The sequence below is a fragment of the Oratosquilla oratoria genome, chromosome 21 (assembly GCF_046742065.1).
Source record: "Oratosquilla oratoria isolate Oo_2021 chromosome 21, ASM4674206v1, whole genome shotgun sequence".
NCBI lineage: Eukaryota > Metazoa > Arthropoda > Malacostraca > Stomatopoda > Squillidae > Oratosquilla > Oratosquilla oratoria.
In genome coordinates, this window is record NC_134797.1 from 34898053 (window position 1) to 34917825 (window position 19773).

Sequence of the window (19773 nt, forward strand, 5' to 3'; positions counted from 1 at the left end):
TGGAACCAAGCGTGCATTACTGTACTTTATCTTCCTGAGCACATGTCGGTTGTTTTGTTTATAAACGCGTTTCACAGACGTATGTCAGTAGGGTATAACTAAATGGCATTTATATTCTATGAATTATTTTAAGATATCTTTATAAAATTAGATAGATGTATAAATATTTCGATTTTCTTAATACATTTGTGATTTTCTAGAATATACAGAAGGATGAGAATGTGATGCAATTTTGTGGATTCAGGTTTAAATATCCCGCTGGTAGGAAACAAAAAAAAAAGACCGGTGCTAGAGCGTTTCAAGTAGCCTCGGGTCTTTGTTATGATATAACAGTATATGTACATAGGCTGGGCACATTAAAATAGATTATGATATTTTATATAATTAATTTTATTTTGCGCTAATAAATTTTTGAAGGGCATTAGGTAATTTATTTATACCCGTGAAAATCTCATGAAGACCCCGTAGTCATCCTACTCGACTTGAGGGAAGCACGGACTCCATTTTGAAAGACGAAAGGAGCTCACGCCTAGGAAGTAAGGTTAGAAATAGTTGATAGTATTAATGTGTTTCTCATAGGACAGTGCACAGTTGTATCTTAGTGCGAGTGTCACTTCTCGAGACACGATTAGTGTGTATAAAAGTAACCATAATACCAAACTATCAGTGTTCTGTGTTGAAGCTCGCTCTCCCGCCCAAGCCGTGGTGTTTGAGGTGTCTTGCGTAGGTGCAGAAAGACAAAGGTGTAGTATAACCGCATGGAAGAACATTTTTAGTTCTTATTTTTATTGTGCGGATATTTTATTCGTGGCCAGTGTAGTCTAAGTTCAAGCTTTGAGGTATAACATTGCATTAATTTCTGTGATTTATTTAAGTGTGTGATAATCGATAACCCGGCTTGAGGTACTGCGTCATCCACGCGGCGCATGCTACAAATTGGCGCGTCGTTTTATTCGCGGTTGGTCAGAAAAGCTTCAATTTAATGGGAAGACTTACAGTGAGAGCATAATGTACAAAAAATGTTGGTTTAAGTTACTTAGGGGAGATCTGTGAAAGTTTGTATTTTAAGAACTAAAAGTGTGAGGTCTTGCCGCATTTTTTAGGTCCACTTCCAGGTGCGTGGGTAGGATGGCGGGCGGACAGAGGCGGGGCGGATGTTAGCACATAAGATTTTCATGATCAAGTATGGGAGTTATGGTTTTGGGGTAATAAATCCTTAGCAGTCCTATTAATTAATTCAGGAGAGAACTGTTCTGGTCAAGTATTCATGTAGCTTTGTGTTGCCTAAATCCGTGATTTTCAATTTGTAAAGGCGCGGAAATGAACTCTACGGCGGTGTGGGATGGGTTCAAGGTTAAGGAAGTATCATGGGTTTCGTATGACGACGTATTTAGAATAATAAAACAATTAAAAATACTTAAAACGTATTAGCACACGTTTTAGTGGCGATGAATTGACCACTGTTTTACACAAGTTCTACTTGGTGAGCGGCTAGTGCACATCAAAAGGTTACCAAGAACACTACCCGGTGACACCGGGATGCAAAGAAGTCCAGTGTATTGGCATCTTAATTAGGATTTTTTCTAGATTGTTTGAGCACTGTTTAGTAAATGTGGCACTAGTGTATTTATACATGTGTGCAATGAAGAAACAATAATTGCTCAATATAATTAAAATGCTATTGTATTGAAATTGTATATGAAATTGGTTATAACCACCAAGGAATCCATTGGGATAGAACAGTGGCTAACTTGGGGTACCTGTACCCCCAAGTTTTATGAAACCTTAAACCTGGTGGTACAAGACATGATAGTCAGTGCGGTGGTATTATAAATATATACTTGTATTGAAGGTAAAGCATGGTTTGTCACTAATCCATTTCATGTTTGAATTGTATTGGATGGGGGTATAAGAACATTTTCTGATGTCGAGGGGTATGGCCACAGAAAATGATTAAGAACCACAGAGAAGTAGCGATGATGTAGGGTTGGGGGGGGAGGCACAGACTATTTTATGCTATACTTTGGTAATTTTTTCATAAGTACCAATAACTGTACAAGCATGCATTTTTTATTTTTATCGTAATTTATTTTTTGTCAGGGTATTAAGATTGGTGAATTCTTCAGTTGTGGTTGTAAATATGTCAGAAAATGCGTTAGAAGTCATGGGTGGCTGTGTGGAGTATTTATATGGCTAAGACATGAAAATTTTAAATAATAGTTGTTTTGTACGTAAAGTGCACATTCAGGTTGTATCTGTTAAGGTGGTATATGTATCTACTGAAGAAATGGTATTGTGACCATTGTCGAGTCTTCAGGTCCAACACGATGCAACCAAATCCTGGCAGTTTGCAGGTGTGCTAACAATCCAGAAAGGGAACATAGTACTGCTCCATCACTAACAACTTGTAAATGAGCAAGCTCCGGTAAATTTTTAGAAGTGCACACTTTTGTGGTATAGCGATAGAAAAATAATTTTGTAAATTGTAATGCTTTCTGTATGTTTTAGCAGCATTTTAAGATTGTTTTCCACCAAGAAAAATATTTATTACACTGATGTATTATAATTTACAAAATACATTTAATTTTCTAATGCTGTACTGAATAGGTGTGCACTCAAAAAAATACCCAAGCTCCTTCTGGTGTTTGGGGGGCAAATGTCTTCATCCTGCCTTATGTAACAAAGGTTGGAATTTTGTTTGGTAAAGCTATATATAGACTTGATTATCATCTACAGTATTGGTTTATTTAACCACTAGTACAACTCAAATTCTAGTGCACAGCATCAGCTGCCATATGTAATTTGCATCATACTACTTGCACTATAAGATATAAAGTCGCTGCTTTATTACTTGTACTCTTTTCGCTGAACAATAATGAGAACAGTAAACATCAAACTAGTTCAGAATCTGGAGTAACCCTTGTACAACTACAAAAATATATAATTAAAATGCCGATGCCGGCATCCTTGCATACCCACTTATGCCTCATGATGCCTATGTAGGTGTCGTGCTTACCAGTCATAACGTCCCACCGTCATAACGTCCCACCGTCACAACGTCCCACCGTCATAACGTCATAACTAGTAAATAAATTAAATTTAGGTCCTGTATATCGCATCAAATTTGGTTCGAATACATCTGAGTACATTGCAAGATACATTTTATGCCCAAAAATATTAGTTGTCGGTTTAATTAATGCAGTTGACGCTAGCGTTAACTAGTTCCTGTTAGTTGTGGGACGTTCTGACTGGCGTGCAATTAGTTCTTGCTAGTTGTCGCTAAGTAGTGACCGCAAATTACATGAAAATCACACATTTTAAAGAAAATAGTTGAAGCAATTAAACTATATGCAATCTATTACACTAATAACACGTTTTTATGTGGGACGTTATTCGTAGTTTGATCCAGTGGTAGTGGGGCGTTTTGGTGCACCCAAGTGGGGCGTTTTGACCGAAGGCCAAGTGGGACGTTTTGACAGTGGGACGTTCTGACTGGCTAGGGTGTTCGTCATGCTGAAGTGGTTAAAGGGGATTGAAGGGAAGTAATATTTTAAAGCAGTGTTAGTGGCCCATCAATGTTATCAACTTTGGTGCAGTTGAAAGAGCCCAGCCAACATATACTACACTGTACTCGATCATAGGCAAAGTTAGGGTCTTCTTATTTAGGATTTCATTAGATGCAAGCTGGGGTGTTGTAACAAATAATTAGTGGAATCCATTCTCTCAAAAATCCTGTTTTGGTCAAGTACAAATGGTTGAGAGTAGCATGCCATGCTAGAACTGAATTACCATCGGTGTGGTAGTTTCTCGCGTTAGGTCAAATTTTGAAGATCTTGTGTAGGTAAATTAGGGTGGGTGTTACCATAATTTCCTGACTTGAAATGCCCTTCAGTTTATAAATCCCTTAGTAATAGATTTTTATACACAGGATTATATATATATATATATATATATTTTTTTCTCTTTCCAAGGAAATTGGTGGTTTCCAGAGGTCCATTATGCCTTATCTTCCTATTCTAGATCAACTTCCCTTGTCAGTTTCACCAATTTTTCTCAAATGAAGGTCTGGTAGATATGTGGGTGGAGATAAAATTTGTGGCTGCATATTGGATGTGCACACCCACTGTAGTCGTCCACATGGTCATGGATAATGATTGTTACATTGTAGATGAGAAAAGCTTGTCTGTTGCTTTAGAAATTGGATGACACTTATTGTATGTGGCAGTATTGTTAGGAAAATTTGTTAGAATTTTCTCAAACTTTTTAAATACTTAAGGGGGGACTGAACACAAAAAATTCATATAAAAAGTTTAGTCAAGTGAAAATTTCAGGTTTTGTCTAAAATATACAGTGGCCGCGAAAAGTTTGGGCGCAAAATTATAGGCGCCCCAACTTTCCTCTAAACTCAAAACATGCGAAAAATACAACTTTCCACCCAAACTTTTTGCTATTTTTCAATGCTAGCATTTGTACCCATATTTAGCCGAGACAATACACACTATTTGGCAACTCTGTTTAGGCGCACTCGATGTCACATGGAGTCAGTTTCTAAACATCTCTCACGGAGAGTAGTCTTTTTTTTTGCGGTGGTCTGTTTTTGTGCCTTGATATCTCCATAATTGGAAGTGGTAAAGAGCTGGAAAGAGAGACAGTTGTTACAATCATAACCCTCTATAAGGAGGGTTATAAGTGTAAAGATATTGCTACTCGTGTGGGAATTGGAGTGCGTCAAGTGCAAAGGTGGACCAAGAAATTTTGAGACGAAGGAAGTGACATCATTCCTACTCCAAAGCATCGCTCTGGTCGGCCAAGGAAGATATCAAATCGTACTTCTACGGTTCTAACTGCCTCCTAATAACCGTAGGAGGCAGTTACGTCACCCCTTTTTTCGTGATTTTTTCCACTTGGAGCCCAGCACAGTTTTTCAAGATTGATATAAAAAAACAGGTGTGGAAATAAAGATATACCTATTATACACTACCAGAAGCATTATCGGGCTGCTACAATTTATAAAATAATTTTGGCATTTTTAATTGCAGATATTTATGGTTTTGATATGAGCGTTAAAAGTTTTCAGCATTGACCATTGTACATGTTATTTGTGTGATTTTTGAATTCACACATTATTATATAATGTATATTGAACAAGTTACAATAAATATTTTCATATACATATCTACTATATATATTACAGTTGAAGCCCGATTTAACGAATCTCAATTTAGTGGAAGCTCGAATTAGTGAACTGCAAATAGCAATAATGAAAATGTTCAACTTGCGGAAATGGTCTGCTAGGTGGCCAGGCGCGCGTCTACGGAAATAGCTCAATTTAGCGGGAACGGTAAGCTAAGTTGAGCATTTTCTGTCAACTGGCCACATACGTGTCTCAGTCCAATGTTACCAGATTGTGGTGGTGGAGTCGAGGAAAAATTGATGATTTAGTACTTTGGAGGTATATATATATATATGCTAATAAGAACACGGGTACGTGTGTTCCCTTATGCATAGTAGACCACTTGGAAAAAGAAACTAACGAAGCAGAGCGCTTTCGTATATTACATCTGAAGTGCAACAATTCTTGTTGCACTGAAGATGTAATACGAAAGCGCTCTACTCCATTAGTTTCTTTTTCCAAGTGGTCTACTTTGCATATATATATATAATTCAGTATATGTGTAAAGTATAATTGTAGTAGAAATAGACGGTATAATAGGAAAACAAAATAATGAAACGGTAAGTTGATGGGAAAATTCAAAATCAGTACGCGAGAGTAATCACCACGAAAAACACTTCTATAACAACGAACTACGTTTTCTGCAACAACACAATAATAATGCTCACTATCCAAAAACAAACTGCCCAGTCCTATTAATCGGTAGAATTATGTACATCGAACCAAACACGAAACTATGACTAATATTCCGCGAAATTCACACGGCTCATATCATTGTTACACGACACATACACACACACACAAACACATGTTGCTGTTTGTTTGCAATTCACGATTGTGCTGCCTATAATTCACTTACAATAATATATATACTGTGTGTGTGTGTGTACACTAGGGAATTTTTAGGTACGTCTCATTTTTATAATCCGCTCTGGCAACACTGTTACACCAACGCTCACTCGCTCGATTTAACGGAAAATTCAATTTAGCGGACTGGACCTTGGCTGAATTAGTTTAAATCGGGCTTCTACTGTACATTAAAATGTTTGTTACTCGCCAAGCAGTCCTTTTCATAATTGAAGATTTTGCACTTTTACCGGTATAAAACCTCACTGCTGGGGTGTCATCACTGTCAAATCATTGCAGAGTAGTTTATTTTTACCCGCAATGAGCCCCTTTCCTCTACTCAATGACAAAGTTTACCAAAAGGTGCTTGATCCTACACAGGCGCGAACCCAGCCCCGTATGTTTCTCCTTCCCCAGCTATTTCCTCTTTCTCCTCCTGAATTTCCCTCATCTTCTCTTCATTTGAAAGAAAGCGCTTTGTCAGGTGTGGTGGTGACATGCAAGACATTGGCATCCCTCCCCCAAGCCTCTCACACCTTGCCCTCCTAGCACAACTTTCATTTCACTTTTGGCTCAATTCTTTAATCTTTTCCTTGTTTTCCTCTTCGTGATGCAGTTGATGATTGGACATCTAGTAAGTGTAGTAATGTCCAGGAAACAAGGCAGAGGCACAGGAACACCATATCGCCACAGTTCGTTAGGTGTTATGCATCAATCTACCGTTTCATGGGTAACTTAGGCTTGAAGCGTGCCATCATTTAACCTCTTCAATACAGTGATGCCTACATAGGCACCATGAGGCCAAGTGGGTGTTCGAGGATGCTGGTGTTGGTGCCTTTACATTTTTGTAGCAGTCACCCGCGAATTCTGAGAACTGGCTTGATCATGTTTTCTGTTTATTATTACTCGGTGAGAGAGAATAAATAATATAGCAGTGACCATAACACAAGTATTGTGATACATCAATCATTGTATCTTGGCAACTGATGCAGCGCATGAGATTTTGACGTATTGAAGAGGTGAATATCAATTTCTGCAAGAAATGTTACAAGAAAAGCTGTTGAAGTTTTAATATAGATGCAAAAAATTTCCATGGGCAGGCGAGATGAAACTTGACAAATTCCTAATAACTAAGGTTTTTGTAACATTTGTTACTAGCTGGTACCATTTGTGAATGGTTGCTAAGTTATGTTGAATTTGCCCATAATAAAAAGTCACTGATAAGCTAGAATGGCTGTATTATGTTGATAACACTAGTATCTGCAGCATCAGCACAACACTTGTACACATACTGTGAGTATTAGAATTCTTGAGCAATGCTTACTGCAGTTGATCATCATGGGAAGGGAAATGGTAATTGAACATGCCTTGAATATTATGCAGTGATATGGTAACCCCCCTTCCCTCTGTTAAGTGTGCATCCATGTTGGGGAGATATTATACTGTAGGTGTAAAAGGTTTTGGTGCAGTTGTTTAGGTGTTAATTTACTTTCACTGCTGTAGGATCCACAGAGAATGGGTTGGCTGAATTAAGGAATTTTTAACCTAATCATGTCGGAGGATAATATGGAAATGGGGTCCCGTGTCCCCTATGTTAAAAATCGATTACCATGGGCCAATGGTATGTTGATCCAATAGCTGCAGACACTGAGGGGACATGGAAGCATATTACATGTGTAAGTGTGCAGTAATACTCAATTTTTGCACCAAATACAGCTCTAAAGCTGAAGGGGTAATTGGTCAAGATAAGATTGGGACGAGTGTTGTGAATGTTGCTGACATGCATCTGTATAGCAATTTAGTGTATTTCAACTTGTTGGATACACCTTGCCATATGTGTAGGAGAGAATACTGAATTCTTATTGGCATATTACTTTTGGAAGACTGACTCAGTGAACTGAGCTCCCATTATATGGATCTCAATTTATCACTATTTGGGATCTGTAGAAGAAGCTATTTTTTACATTATTGCATAGCAAATCGGGAGAGCATAAAACCTCGTGGCGTACCTGGTTAAAATTTCGTCTGTCAACACTGGATGGCAAATACTAGTTTGCATTTCGGACATGTTTTAAGTTCCTGCTTGACCAGTCTCACTCAACTACAGTCTAGTGTCAACATGTTTACAATCACTGACTCAGTTGATTACAAATTGAACTTCTAACAACGACTTCTATCGACGCAAGATGGCGGATGCTGAGGCTGATACCAGCGAAGCATATCAGAAGTATATTGGCAGTAAGAAGTTCAGCAGCTTTGAAGAATTTGAAGTGCAGTTCAAGGCATTCCAGAAGGTAAGGTTATCTTTTTATTTTGGCAGTGTATAGTCAATTTGCAATAAGCTCAAATCTTTTAGATACTTTAGATAATAATAATAATAGAACTTGGGTCCTTGTTTGATGTTTAGGTGACATTTTTACACACATGTTAAATAACACTTAATGGTGAAGCTTTTGCTAGCATGTTATCTCTGGGACAAATGAGCACATTTAATGCACATGCACCACTAAGAGTCAAAAGTATGCTTAACAATGTGTCAACCAGAATATTCGAATACTTGTTCTTGAAGAGACCAGCAAATTTGCTACACGCCTCACCAATACAGATGTAGAACCCACAGGTCGTTTTACAACGGACAGGTTCCTTGTTCAGTTTGTTCAAAATTCACCTGTATCTTGCCATCATATCTTCACCTTCTCCAAAGATCCTGATATGATTTATATTACATTTTTTCCATTGGTATTGAAGTCTCCAAGTACCACCATGCATTTGGTTATTTCTTGTGATCTGAATATCATAGCACAAACTTCACAAGAACTGACCATGTATGTCTATAGGAAAGGCTCATTCCACCATGAGAGTTAAAACATGTGCTCATATCATACACAGAACTCTTCCACCCTTCCCATCTCCCCATCTTTGCTCCCTGTATGAGGGTTCCTCAGTCTGCCTGGTTCAGAGGCAATGGAGTAAGGCACAGTTCTTCCAGTGCTGGTGTTTGTTTATCCTTTCTTGCTTCATCATATGGTGATCCTCGCCTTTTCAAAAATTGGAGATGAGAACATTCGTCTTTGCCGTTTCATCCATTCATACTCTCCCATACACTAACCTGCTTGATGGAATTTTTCAAGTACATAAAGCCAGCCTCCACACATCCATCCATTGATATTTTTCTTGTAAAGCTGTCACCATTGCTTTATCCTAGCTTTCCATATGCCCGTAGTTTCAAATAGTGTTGTGGGTAGTCAATCTTGTGCGACCATTGCATTCATGCCCAAACCCAATTTCATTTAACATCATTCTACCTGCATATTTACTTTTTTCATCTAAATTTGTATTCACACTAGTATTCAACCAGCCACCATCATACATTTTTGTGTCTAGTCACTTGTTTTTGCCCACATTGTATTTTCTCTCGTTTCACAGTGCCTCATCAATATGCACTTGAACAATGGTGGCCATGTCACACAAATGGAGCTGCCTAGTGTAGGCCTCATGGTCTCTTGCAGTCTCCTTCATTCTTATGTTCTTAAATCTAATCCAGGCCCATATTTTGCTCTATTCCTGAACCTCATGCATGTCCAACAACTGTAAAACTTTTAACTGCTGTCAACAGGCCTAGTTTGTAACTCCATGAAGTTCTTTTACAAAGTCGGCTCGAGGTACACTCGTACATTACAAACTAAAGGACTATTGACACTAGGAAGGAGTGGGAAAATTGAGCACATCCACAGCATGTTATAACTGGCTTGCATCCAGTTGGCATTGTCATTGTTGGAAGGATTGAATTGTCCTCCAGTTTTAACCTCTCGTAGATGTCAATGTTGCCATTTCCAATCCTGTCATGGAGTTATGGGTTTCCTACAAGAGAGGGCAATGTATTGATGGTTTGATAGATAACCTCTCCTTTTTCTGAATACTCTTTACATACCTGTCATAACTAAAGCTTGATCTATACAACATCTTAAGTATTTATTGTTCACCCAGTTCCTGTTATCCTACTAGTACACGTTACCAACAACATTCAACAAATGCTCAATGTAATATATAGTTTATATATTGTCTATGATAAGTCAACACTAACACTAGAATTGAAATGTGCTCTCAAGGAAACTGGGAGTGTCTTCAGGACCAAGTCATCTTCTTTAGTGGCCCAGGAGAATAAGAGAAGAAAAACTCCAATCCCAGATGCAATAAAGTATGGGTCCATAACCTACTGCTGTGTTCACTATGGGCAGCCAAAATGCAGGGGCCAAGGAGTTAGACCAAAGCAAAGGTCAGTATTTTCCTTTGACATAAAAAAATGCTGTTGCTCATCTCTAATAGTACAAGTCATATCTGCAGTGGTTATACCCCAGTACTAGGGGTGATGAAGATTTTTGTGCCAGTGTTGCCCCAAAACATACAAGGTATCTATTGGCACAGTTGGCAGGAATTTGAGGCAATGGCCAATTTTCAAGAAATGATCTGTCTAGGTTCATTATCAACAGTAGGCTAATATAAAACTGGATTATTAAGTTAGGTAATGGGAATGTATTTCAATCATGTAGTATAGCTTTGGTAATCCCTTGTTAATGTTTTTTTGAGTGTTCACATTTACTTTATGGACCAGAGCTATACAGCATTTTCTATTGATTTGAGACAAGTTAAAAAAAACTTTCCCTTCAACTATCCCAACTCTTACCTGTAATATTGGTTTTGAGGATTAAGATATTGGTTATTAGCAACAAGATGTACTGTCTACAAAGGATTACAAAGGCGGAGCATGCCGACAGGAGACCTTTTGATCCATATCTAGGTCTGATGCAAAAAAAAAAAAAACATTAATAAATTAAAACTATAATAATGTAAATAACAAATAAAATACATAAATGCATAGGTATAGTTGAATAACAAACAAACAGGTAAATAGTAAATGATAATAAATTGACATATAACTAATAATAAATGAAAATCAGACAGACAAAATTATAACAAAACAAAAACAAATAATATAACATAAATTATAATCATTACAGCATCTTACTTACATCTAAATGATTCTTAAAGTTTCGAACTGAACTACATTGCACTACCTGTGCAGGAAGTTTATTCCATTCATTAACTACACGGTTGGGAAAGTTGTTTCTACCTACTTCCAAATTGAATCTATTTCCGGAGAGTTTGAGACCATTGTTTCTTGTCTGATTCTCATTCAATGTGAAAATTTGGTCACTTTTGATGTCAATTCCCTTTAAAATCTTAGACTTGTATCAAGTCACCTCTGAGTCTACGCTTTTTTAGGGAAAACAGATTCATGTGCTTAAGTCGATTTTCGTATGATTTATTTTTGATATTTGGAATCGGTTTTGTGGCTCGCCGTTGTACTTTTTCCAGTCTGTCAATGTCTTTAATGAGATTCGGTGACCATACGGAAACAGCATATTCCAAATGTGGACGAACTAACGATTTATATAGCTTGTTAATGAGTGATGGACTTTTGAAATCAAAAGATCGCGCAATCAATCCTAGAATCTTATTTGCTTTCTCAGAGGCTGAAATACACTGCTTGGATGATTTGAGGTCGTTACTGATAATTACGCCGAGATATTTTTCACTATCCACTTTTGTTAACGAATTTCCAAATAACTTGTAATCGTACTTACTGTTATTTTTACCTATGTGCATTACCTTGCATTTACTTGTGTTAAATTTCATTAGCCACTTTTCAGACCATTGCTGTAATTGATCTAAATCTTCTTGAATATCTAATTGGTTTGAGTGATCATTTGCCACTCCGCACAGTTTTGTATCATCAGCAAATTTGGAAACAGTAGATTTTAGTCCATGGTCTATATCATTTATATATACTATGAATAGAAGTGGCCCGAGAACGGAACCCTGAGGAACTCCACTTGCAACACTTTTCCATCCAGAAGTTTTTCCATTTAAAACAACTCTGTTTTCGACCTTTCAACCAATTACTAGTCCAACCTAATAGGCTACCACTTATTCCATGCAAAGCTAATTTAGTAAGTAGTCTTTCGTGTGGGACGGCCACTGGTGTACGTGGTCACATTTTTGTTTATTGCAATCACTTTTAGAATGTGCTGTTGGTAAATGTATTGATCATTATTCTAACACTTTCTCTGTAAATTTTGAGCCTCCTCCCTACAGATCATGCTCTGAATACTTTATTCATCTATATTTTCATTACAAAGAATAGCAAAGGACCAAAAGTACAGTAATAGTTGTTTGGCTCTCCACTCACTCTCCCCCTTCACACACTCCCCCCTCTCGATCACTGTACCCTCTCACTCACTCACTCTCCCCCTTCACACACTCTCCCCCTTCACACACTCCCCCCTCTCGATCACTGTACCCTCTCACTCACTCCCCTCACGTTCACTGTACCCCCTCACTCACTCCCCTCACGTTCACTGTACCCCCTCACTCACTCCCCTCACGTTCACTGTACCCCCTCACTCACTCCCCTCACGTTCACTGTACCCCCTCACTCACTCCCCTCTCGTTCACTGTACCCCCTCACTCACTCCCCTCTCGTTCACTGTACCCCCTCACGTTCACTGTACCCCCTCACTCACTCCCCTCTCGTTCACTGTACCCCCTCACTCACTCCCCTCTCGTTCACTGTACCCCCTCACTCACTCCCCTCTCGTTCACTGTACCCCCTCACTCACTCCCCTCTCGTTCACTGTACCCCCTCACTCACTCTCGTTCACTGTACCCCCTCACTCACTCTCGTTCACTGTACCCCCTCACTCACTCTCGTTCACTGTACCCCCTCACTCACTCTCGTTCACTGTACCCCCTCACTCACTCTCGTTCACTGTACCCCCTCACTCACTCTCGTTCACTGTACCCCCCTCACTCACTCTCGTTCACTGTACCCCCTCACTCACTCTCGTTCACTGTACCCCCTCACTCACTCTCGTTCACTGTACCCCCTCACTCACTCTCGTTCACTGTACCCCCTCACTCCCTCTTGTTCACTGTACCCCCTCACTCACTCTCGTTCACTGTACCCCCTCACTCACTCTCGTTCACTGTACCCCCTCACTCACTCTCGTTCACTGTACCCCCTCACTCACTCTCGTTCACTGTACCCCCTCACTCACTCCCCTCTCGTTCACTGTACCCCCTCACTCACTCCCCTCTCGTTCACTGTACCCCCTCACTCACTGTACCCCCTCACTCACTCCCCTCTCGTTCACTGTACCCCCTCACTCACTCCCCTCTCGTTCACTGTACCCTCTCACACACACCTCTCATTCACTCCTCTCGTTCACTGTACCCTCTCACACACACCTCTCATTCACTCCTCTCATTCACTGTACCCTCTCACACACACCTCTCATTCACTGTACCCTCTCATTCTCACTCCCCTCTCACTCTCTCCCCCTGCTCTCTTCCCTTTCACTCGCATCTCGCTCACTATCCCTCCTCTTCCCCCACTCTCTCCCCTCTCCCTCACCTTTCTCTCCCCACTCCCTCCCCACCCTTCCCTCTCCTCACTCTTCCCCCTCCTCCTCACTCTCTTCCCCTCACTTCTCCTCGCTCTTCCCCCTTCCTCTCCTCACTCTTTTCCCCCTCCCCCTCCTCACTCTTCCCCCTCCTCACTCTTCCCCCTCCTCACTCTTCCCCCTCCTCACTCTTCCCCCTCCTCACTTTTCCCCCTCCTCACTTTTCCCCCTCCTCACTCTTCCCCCTCTCCCTCCCCCTCCTCTTCCCCCTCCTCACTCTTCCCCCTCTCCCTCCCCCTCACTCTCTTCCCCCACCCTCTCCTCACTCTCTTCCCCCACCCTCTCCCCCCACCCTCTCCTCACACTCTTCCCCCACCCTCTCCTCACTCTCTTCCCCCACCCTCTCCTCACTCTCTTCCCCCACCCTCTCCTCACTCTCTTCCCCCTCCCTCTCCTCACTCTCTTCCCCCTCCCTCTCCTCACTCTCTTCCCCCTCCCTCTCCTCACTCTCTTCCCCCTCCCTCTCCTCACTCTCTTCCCCCTCCCTCTCCTCACTCTCTTCCCCCTCCCTCTCCTCACTCTCTTCCCCCTCCCTCTCCTCACTCTCTTCCCCCTCCCTCTCCTCACTCTCTTCCCCCTCCCTCTCCTCACTCTCTTCCCCCTCCCTCTCCTCACTCTCTTCCCCCTCCCTCTCCTCACTCTCTTCCCCCTCCCTCTCCTCACTCTCTTCCCCCTCCCTCTCCTCACTCTCTTCCCCCTCCCTCTCCTCACTCTCTCTCCCCCTCCCCCTCCCTCTCCTCACTCTTCCTCCTCCCTCTCCTCACTCTCTTCCCCCTCCCTCTCCTCACTCTTCCCCCTCCCTCTCCTCACTCTTCCCCCTCCCTCTCCTCACTCTCTTCCCCCTCCCTCTCCTCACTCTTCCCTCCATCTCTCCCCCATCTTCCATATAAGGGGGAAGAAATCCTCGTTATAGGTAGTTATTCCTGTTATATATCAATGGCATGGTTACAGCAGTGTGATTACAATTATTACAAAGTAAATGCTGATGCTTTATGAAGTTGGAAAAGTTAAAGAAAGTGCATTGTGAAGTAGAGGATGTAGATATTAAATATAAAAGTGGGCGGTAACTGTTAAGGGTGATCCAAATTATTTATCTGAAGTTAGTTTGACGGGAACAAATCTGTTCTGTTGAATCATGTAACTAGTAACCTTGGTTGCCTAACTCCATTGTCCATGCATAGGACATTTGGTCTAATGTTATGAATTGTGATAAAAGCAGGTATTGTGCCTTGTTAATTGACTATTCATCCTTTTATTTTTATCTTTCAGGTATCTGCCATGTGGATGTGAAGTCCTTATTCGGCTGTCATATTCGTGTGGTTCTCTGGTCGTAACACAAGCCAACTTACAACACAACCATTCCTTGGACCATACCTCGGCATCCTTCTATGCTGCAAACAGGCGACTAAGTTCAAAAGAGAGAGATTCTCTGCAGGATGTAATACAAACACTAAATCCTTGTACAAAAGAGTTGAAGGATTATGTGAAATTGAAGTATGACAAGGAACTGACACCCAAGGACATAAGTAACCTGAAGTCAAAATTAAAGGCTAGACAATTGAACTGTGATATTGTCAGTTTGGCTGTAAGCCATATTGACAAAGAGAAAGAGACCGAAAGAACAAAGTTGAGATGCACGGTTACAGCCAACCGAAGGTATAAAGAAGCACAGGAGGTGACGAAGAGACTTGCTTTTGTCATGACGACTTCAGACATTAGCCTATTTCATCCAAGACTTCAGCTGTTGAGTGAACTACTTTCCAGTTGGGAAACTGACAGCGATTGGGAATCGGCAGACATACGAGATACGAAAGATAGCCCAGGTGATGATGTTCATGATCAAGGGTCAGCAGCAGGTGAATTGCTAGAGAACAAAGACTTTGTTAATGGTAATTGTAATCCAGAGAGGATGGATGAAAATTTTGGTAAAAGCTATAAGAGAAGGAAGAGACAAAAAATCAAATGCAAAAATTTAAAGCCATCTGTGCAAGATGTAATTTATAAATCTTAGTGGGGATGTGGAATTCCTTTGCAGTGGATGTAATGTTGAAGTGAGTCATGGTACCACATGAAATGAGGCTGGATAATTGTGTGTCTGTCACATATCAACTGTCCACCTCCCATCAAGGAGGCCACGTAATACACAAAACCAAATTAACATCCATCTCAGCACTGTAACAGTGCCATGGGGTAAAGATTTTTACAGCAGGACCTGATAGTCATTGGTTTACCTCCTATTACTTCATTAGATGACGAGCCTTCTTTATGAAAATTTATGGAGTTGATGAGAACATCCTTCAGGCCGTCATCCCTCCAGTTGCAAGTGATCATTTACTTCTATTAGACATTCCACAAGCATTGAAGTGTGGTGGGTGGCAAAGTGGTTCGGCATTGCTACTTTTGTAAGATATCAGGTTCAAGGCTGCATAGACCAAGGTGGTAGTAACAGCATACTACATTAAGTTTCTAGCTCCAAAAAGTTCTCCATAAGGAGGCACTGTTCTGAACCTCCATGATGGGGAGTTCGTGACAACTGAATCAGATGTCTGTGTGCCTGTGGGAAATTTTGTGCATTGTGCTCGACCTTAGAACCCACGAACACTAAGGGAAGCAGCTTAGTGTTAGTACATAGATGTCTATCAACCTCCTTATCCAAAACATTTGCCTAGAGTTTTGCAGTGGAAGGCCAATTTTTCTCGTTGGCTTCAAGTACTTACAGCTGTAATATGTGAATCATGGCATAGTCATGGTGGTTTCCTTGCCATTTGGGCTGCTCAATACCAGACTATTTGGGTTGCAACAACTCGGCATGAATCACCCATTGGTAATTGCTACCTAAACTCTTGTTCAAATCGAATGTATTATCTTAGAAAATTTGCCTCGGGAGAGTTGAAGTTGGTCATGCTGAATCATATAGTGTCATCAGATACTGCTGCCCCCCCCCCCCACACACACATACTATAAGTTATGTATTCATCATCTTTATTATTATTATTAATCAGTTGCTAGAATTGCATAGGTGTCGTCATAATGCCTTACATGATGAGAGATCGTAGCCGTCAGGGTGTGATTAAAATTGAAAAGCTTGGAAACTTCTTGCCCAGTATGAAGAAGTCGCATAAGCCATCACTATGACACTCCAGTGCTAGTGCTAAATGTTAAGACTATGCCAATGGTTTTCCAAGAAATTTTTCAATATGATTACTTAACAACAGGAACAAAATTTTAAATTAATGTAGAATCTTTAATTATTGACCTGATCATGAACATGCTTGCACATACACCAAAAGGCATCATCCCCCATACAAGGGAGGTGGCCATCAAGTTACCCACCTTTCATTGATCCAAGACTCCTCTCTTACCCAACTACTAAATAAATATAATCTAGATGCAGACGCCAACATTCTCATATACCCACTCATGCTTCATGGCACCTATGTAGGCATCATTGTATCAGGTTAATTCCTCATTTCAGGTAGATCACCATTCACACATGTATTCAGCCTGCCCCCCATCAACTTTCCTAGTCACTCCCACAACTATTCTTGGGCAGCCTACTGTACTGTTCCAACATACTTCCAGTATTTGGTGAATCTAGGTGATTTTAATGTATATATCACTTGAACATTTTGCTGTGGAGTTTGTTGAAGTGAAGGTTGTTCTTCCAAAAGACTAAAGTACAACACATATGGCACTGATGTCAGGCCATATTGTCATAGCAAATGGCAATGTGAAATAAAATTACAGCCAAGTAATTTGTTGTCTTATTTTGTAATCCCAAGTAGTCCCATTAAAATGTGGATTAGAAAATATTTAGCAATTTTTAGTATTACAGCAACATGAAAGAAAAGAGTATAAGAACTGTTAACACTTGCAAGTGTAATGTTTAGTAGATCTTGTGTGAAGGTACAGGGAAGTGAGAGGTGTCAATTTTGTGGATGACGTTGGACTTGTAGCTGAAACCAAGGATAGGGTGGAAGTTTGTAGGAGGGTCCATGAGAAAGAAGCGATTTTGACAAAAGTGGGTGATCAGGTATAGGGTGGGCGATGATGATTGTTGTGGGTTGAAGTTAAGAGGCTGGAGGAAGTTTATTTGGGTTACATATATAACCTCTCATTAATGGACGTTAATTAGCGGTGTTTTCGCTGTGTTTTTGGTGCTGATTAGTGCTGTGCAATCACTATGCCACCCAAAAAACCACTCCAAATCAACGGATTATTCACATCAACGGACACCGTTACCCCCCTTTTAGTCCGTTATTGAGAGGTAGTACTGTAGTAGGGAATGGAGGAAGGAAGGGTGGAGATGGATTGTCTGATGGGTACCTGGGGAGGATGAAAGTCGTGAAGTAGGTATGTGGGAGCAGCACTACAAAGTACGAGTGAATTCAGCTACAAGTGGTGAGAAATTAATGAGCAAAATTAAAATCTGCTCAGAAAAATCTGGTTTTTAGTGACCACACTGGAAATTGTGTACAAAATGAGACCTGCTAGCATATCTCTCATAAACCTAAATTAATGTTAACTTTTGGAATTGTACTTAAAAAATTAAATGATTTCTTTTCTTTTTAATTAAACAATTTCTTTTCTTCTTTTTTAGACTGAATGAAGATGGAAACGACTGATTCATCAGCCCCTCCAGCTAGCGATAATCCACCATCAGGGGGTATGCGTGGGGGAATGAGAGGACGAGGCGGATTCAGAGGAAGAGGAGGATTCAGAGGGCGAGGCGGCCCAGGGTAAGTTGTAATATTTTCTGTTTTCTGAAATTGGTGGATTAAAGGTTGAGGGACAAAAGGTTTAGAGTACAGAAATTAAAGGGTGTAAACTTGCAAGGTATAGTTTCTGCAAAATGGACTTTTAGGTGAAGTTGGTAGCCGAAGTCTGATATTGTAGAGCACGTGTATATAGTTACCATTAAGGTATTTTAGGCTGTAATTTCTGGTGTGGAACAGTTGAAAGGGCTCAGTTTGGTGAACAAAAGGCAACTGTAGGCAAGTGTTGCAAAGTAAAGTTATATTCTGCTTTTTTAAGCGCTGTTCGTAAGTTGGTGGAACATGGAGACTTGACTAGGGTGCTAACATCCGTAGGTGAGGATACCCGGCTAGACACTTTTTTATGGTATTATGTCCATATTAGCTCTGAAGAAATTCAGTGCACACCTATTTGCATAGAGTAGTGACTCAAAGGCTAGGAAAAATGTCTTTTGACTGATATTTGGCACTGGTAGGGATTATGTATTTTCAAGATTTGGGGGTTAGTTTTTAGTATTTTAAAAACTGCACATGACACAGAATGGTAAGGTGCATGGTGAACATTGTTTTTATATGTACATCTCCAATCTTCCTTCTCCCTTCTTCTACCACATATTGTAATCACCCGTTCTTTTTTGGAGTATTTCCTCCCTGCGCACATTGTCCCAGATCTACCTGACTTGCTTGTACTCTTCCTTTTCCTTGCCCTGTCCCCATTCTCAACCCCCACCTTATTCTTGTTTTTCCCATTCTCCTCTCACTCCACATTCTGGTGTTCCAGATTGTCCCAGGTCTTTTCTTTGTCCCAGTCTCATCCCAAGTTCTCCCCCTCCACTCCCCATTGTTGACCCTCCCATGTTATCGTCACTTCCATTCTCATCGTCACTTCCATTCTCATCGTCACTTCCATTCTCATCGTCACTCCCATTCTCATCGTCACTCCCATTCTCATCGTCACTCCCATTCTCATCGTCACTCCCATTCTCATCGTCACTCCCATTCTCATCGTCACTCCCATTCTCATCGTCACTCCCATTCTCATCGTCACTCCCATTCTCATCGTCACTCCCATTCTCATCGTCACTCCCATTCTCATCGTCACTCCCATTCTCATCGTCACTCCCATTCTCATCGTCACTCCCATTCTCATCGTCACTCCCATTCTCATCGTCACTCCCATTCTCATCCTCACTCCCATTCTCATCCTCACTCCCATTCTCATCCTCACTCCCATTCTCATCCTCACTCCCATTCTCATCCTCACTCCCATTCTCATCCTCACTCCCATTCTCATCGTCACTCCCATTCTCATCGTCACTCCCATTCTCATCGTCACTCCCGTTCTCATCGTCACTCCCGTTCTCATCGTCACTCCCGTTCTCATCGTCACTCCCATTCTCATCCTCACTCCCATTCTCATCCTCACTCCCATTCTCATCATCATCATCTCTGCCTCCTCCGTTCCCCTCCCCCATTC

The 19773-nt window shown here is 40.9% G+C and overlaps 2 protein-coding genes across 8 annotated transcripts in view; both read left to right on the forward strand.

Annotated features, from left to right (window-relative positions):
- Positions 1-407: 407 nt before the first annotated feature.
- LOC143036851 (uncharacterized) overlaps positions 408-19773 on the forward strand; it is a 38424-nt gene continuing 19058 nt past the window's right edge. For 3 of the 7 annotated variants that reach the window (XM_076204701.1, XM_076204707.1, XM_076204704.1), the window contains exons 1-2: positions 408-541; positions 18143-18281. In XM_076204701.1, the coding sequence (XP_076060816.1) occupies positions 18148-18281 (134 nt within the window). In that variant the 5' untranslated portion in view covers positions 408-541; positions 18143-18147. Of the gene's footprint in view, positions 744-18142; positions 18282-19773 lie in introns of all 7 variants that reach the window. The other 4 variants (XM_076204702.1, XM_076204705.1, XM_076204703.1 and 1 more) reach the window with 3 other exon arrangements.
- Positions 6511-17384, forward strand: LOC143036850 (uncharacterized). The gene is made up of 3 exons (XM_076204700.1): positions 6511-8313; positions 10129-10295; positions 14812-17384. The coding sequence occupies exons 1-3, from the start codon at positions 8206-8208 to the stop codon at positions 15551-15553; spliced, it is 1017 nt and encodes a 338-aa protein (XP_076060815.1). The 5' UTR covers positions 6511-8205; the 3' UTR covers positions 15554-17384.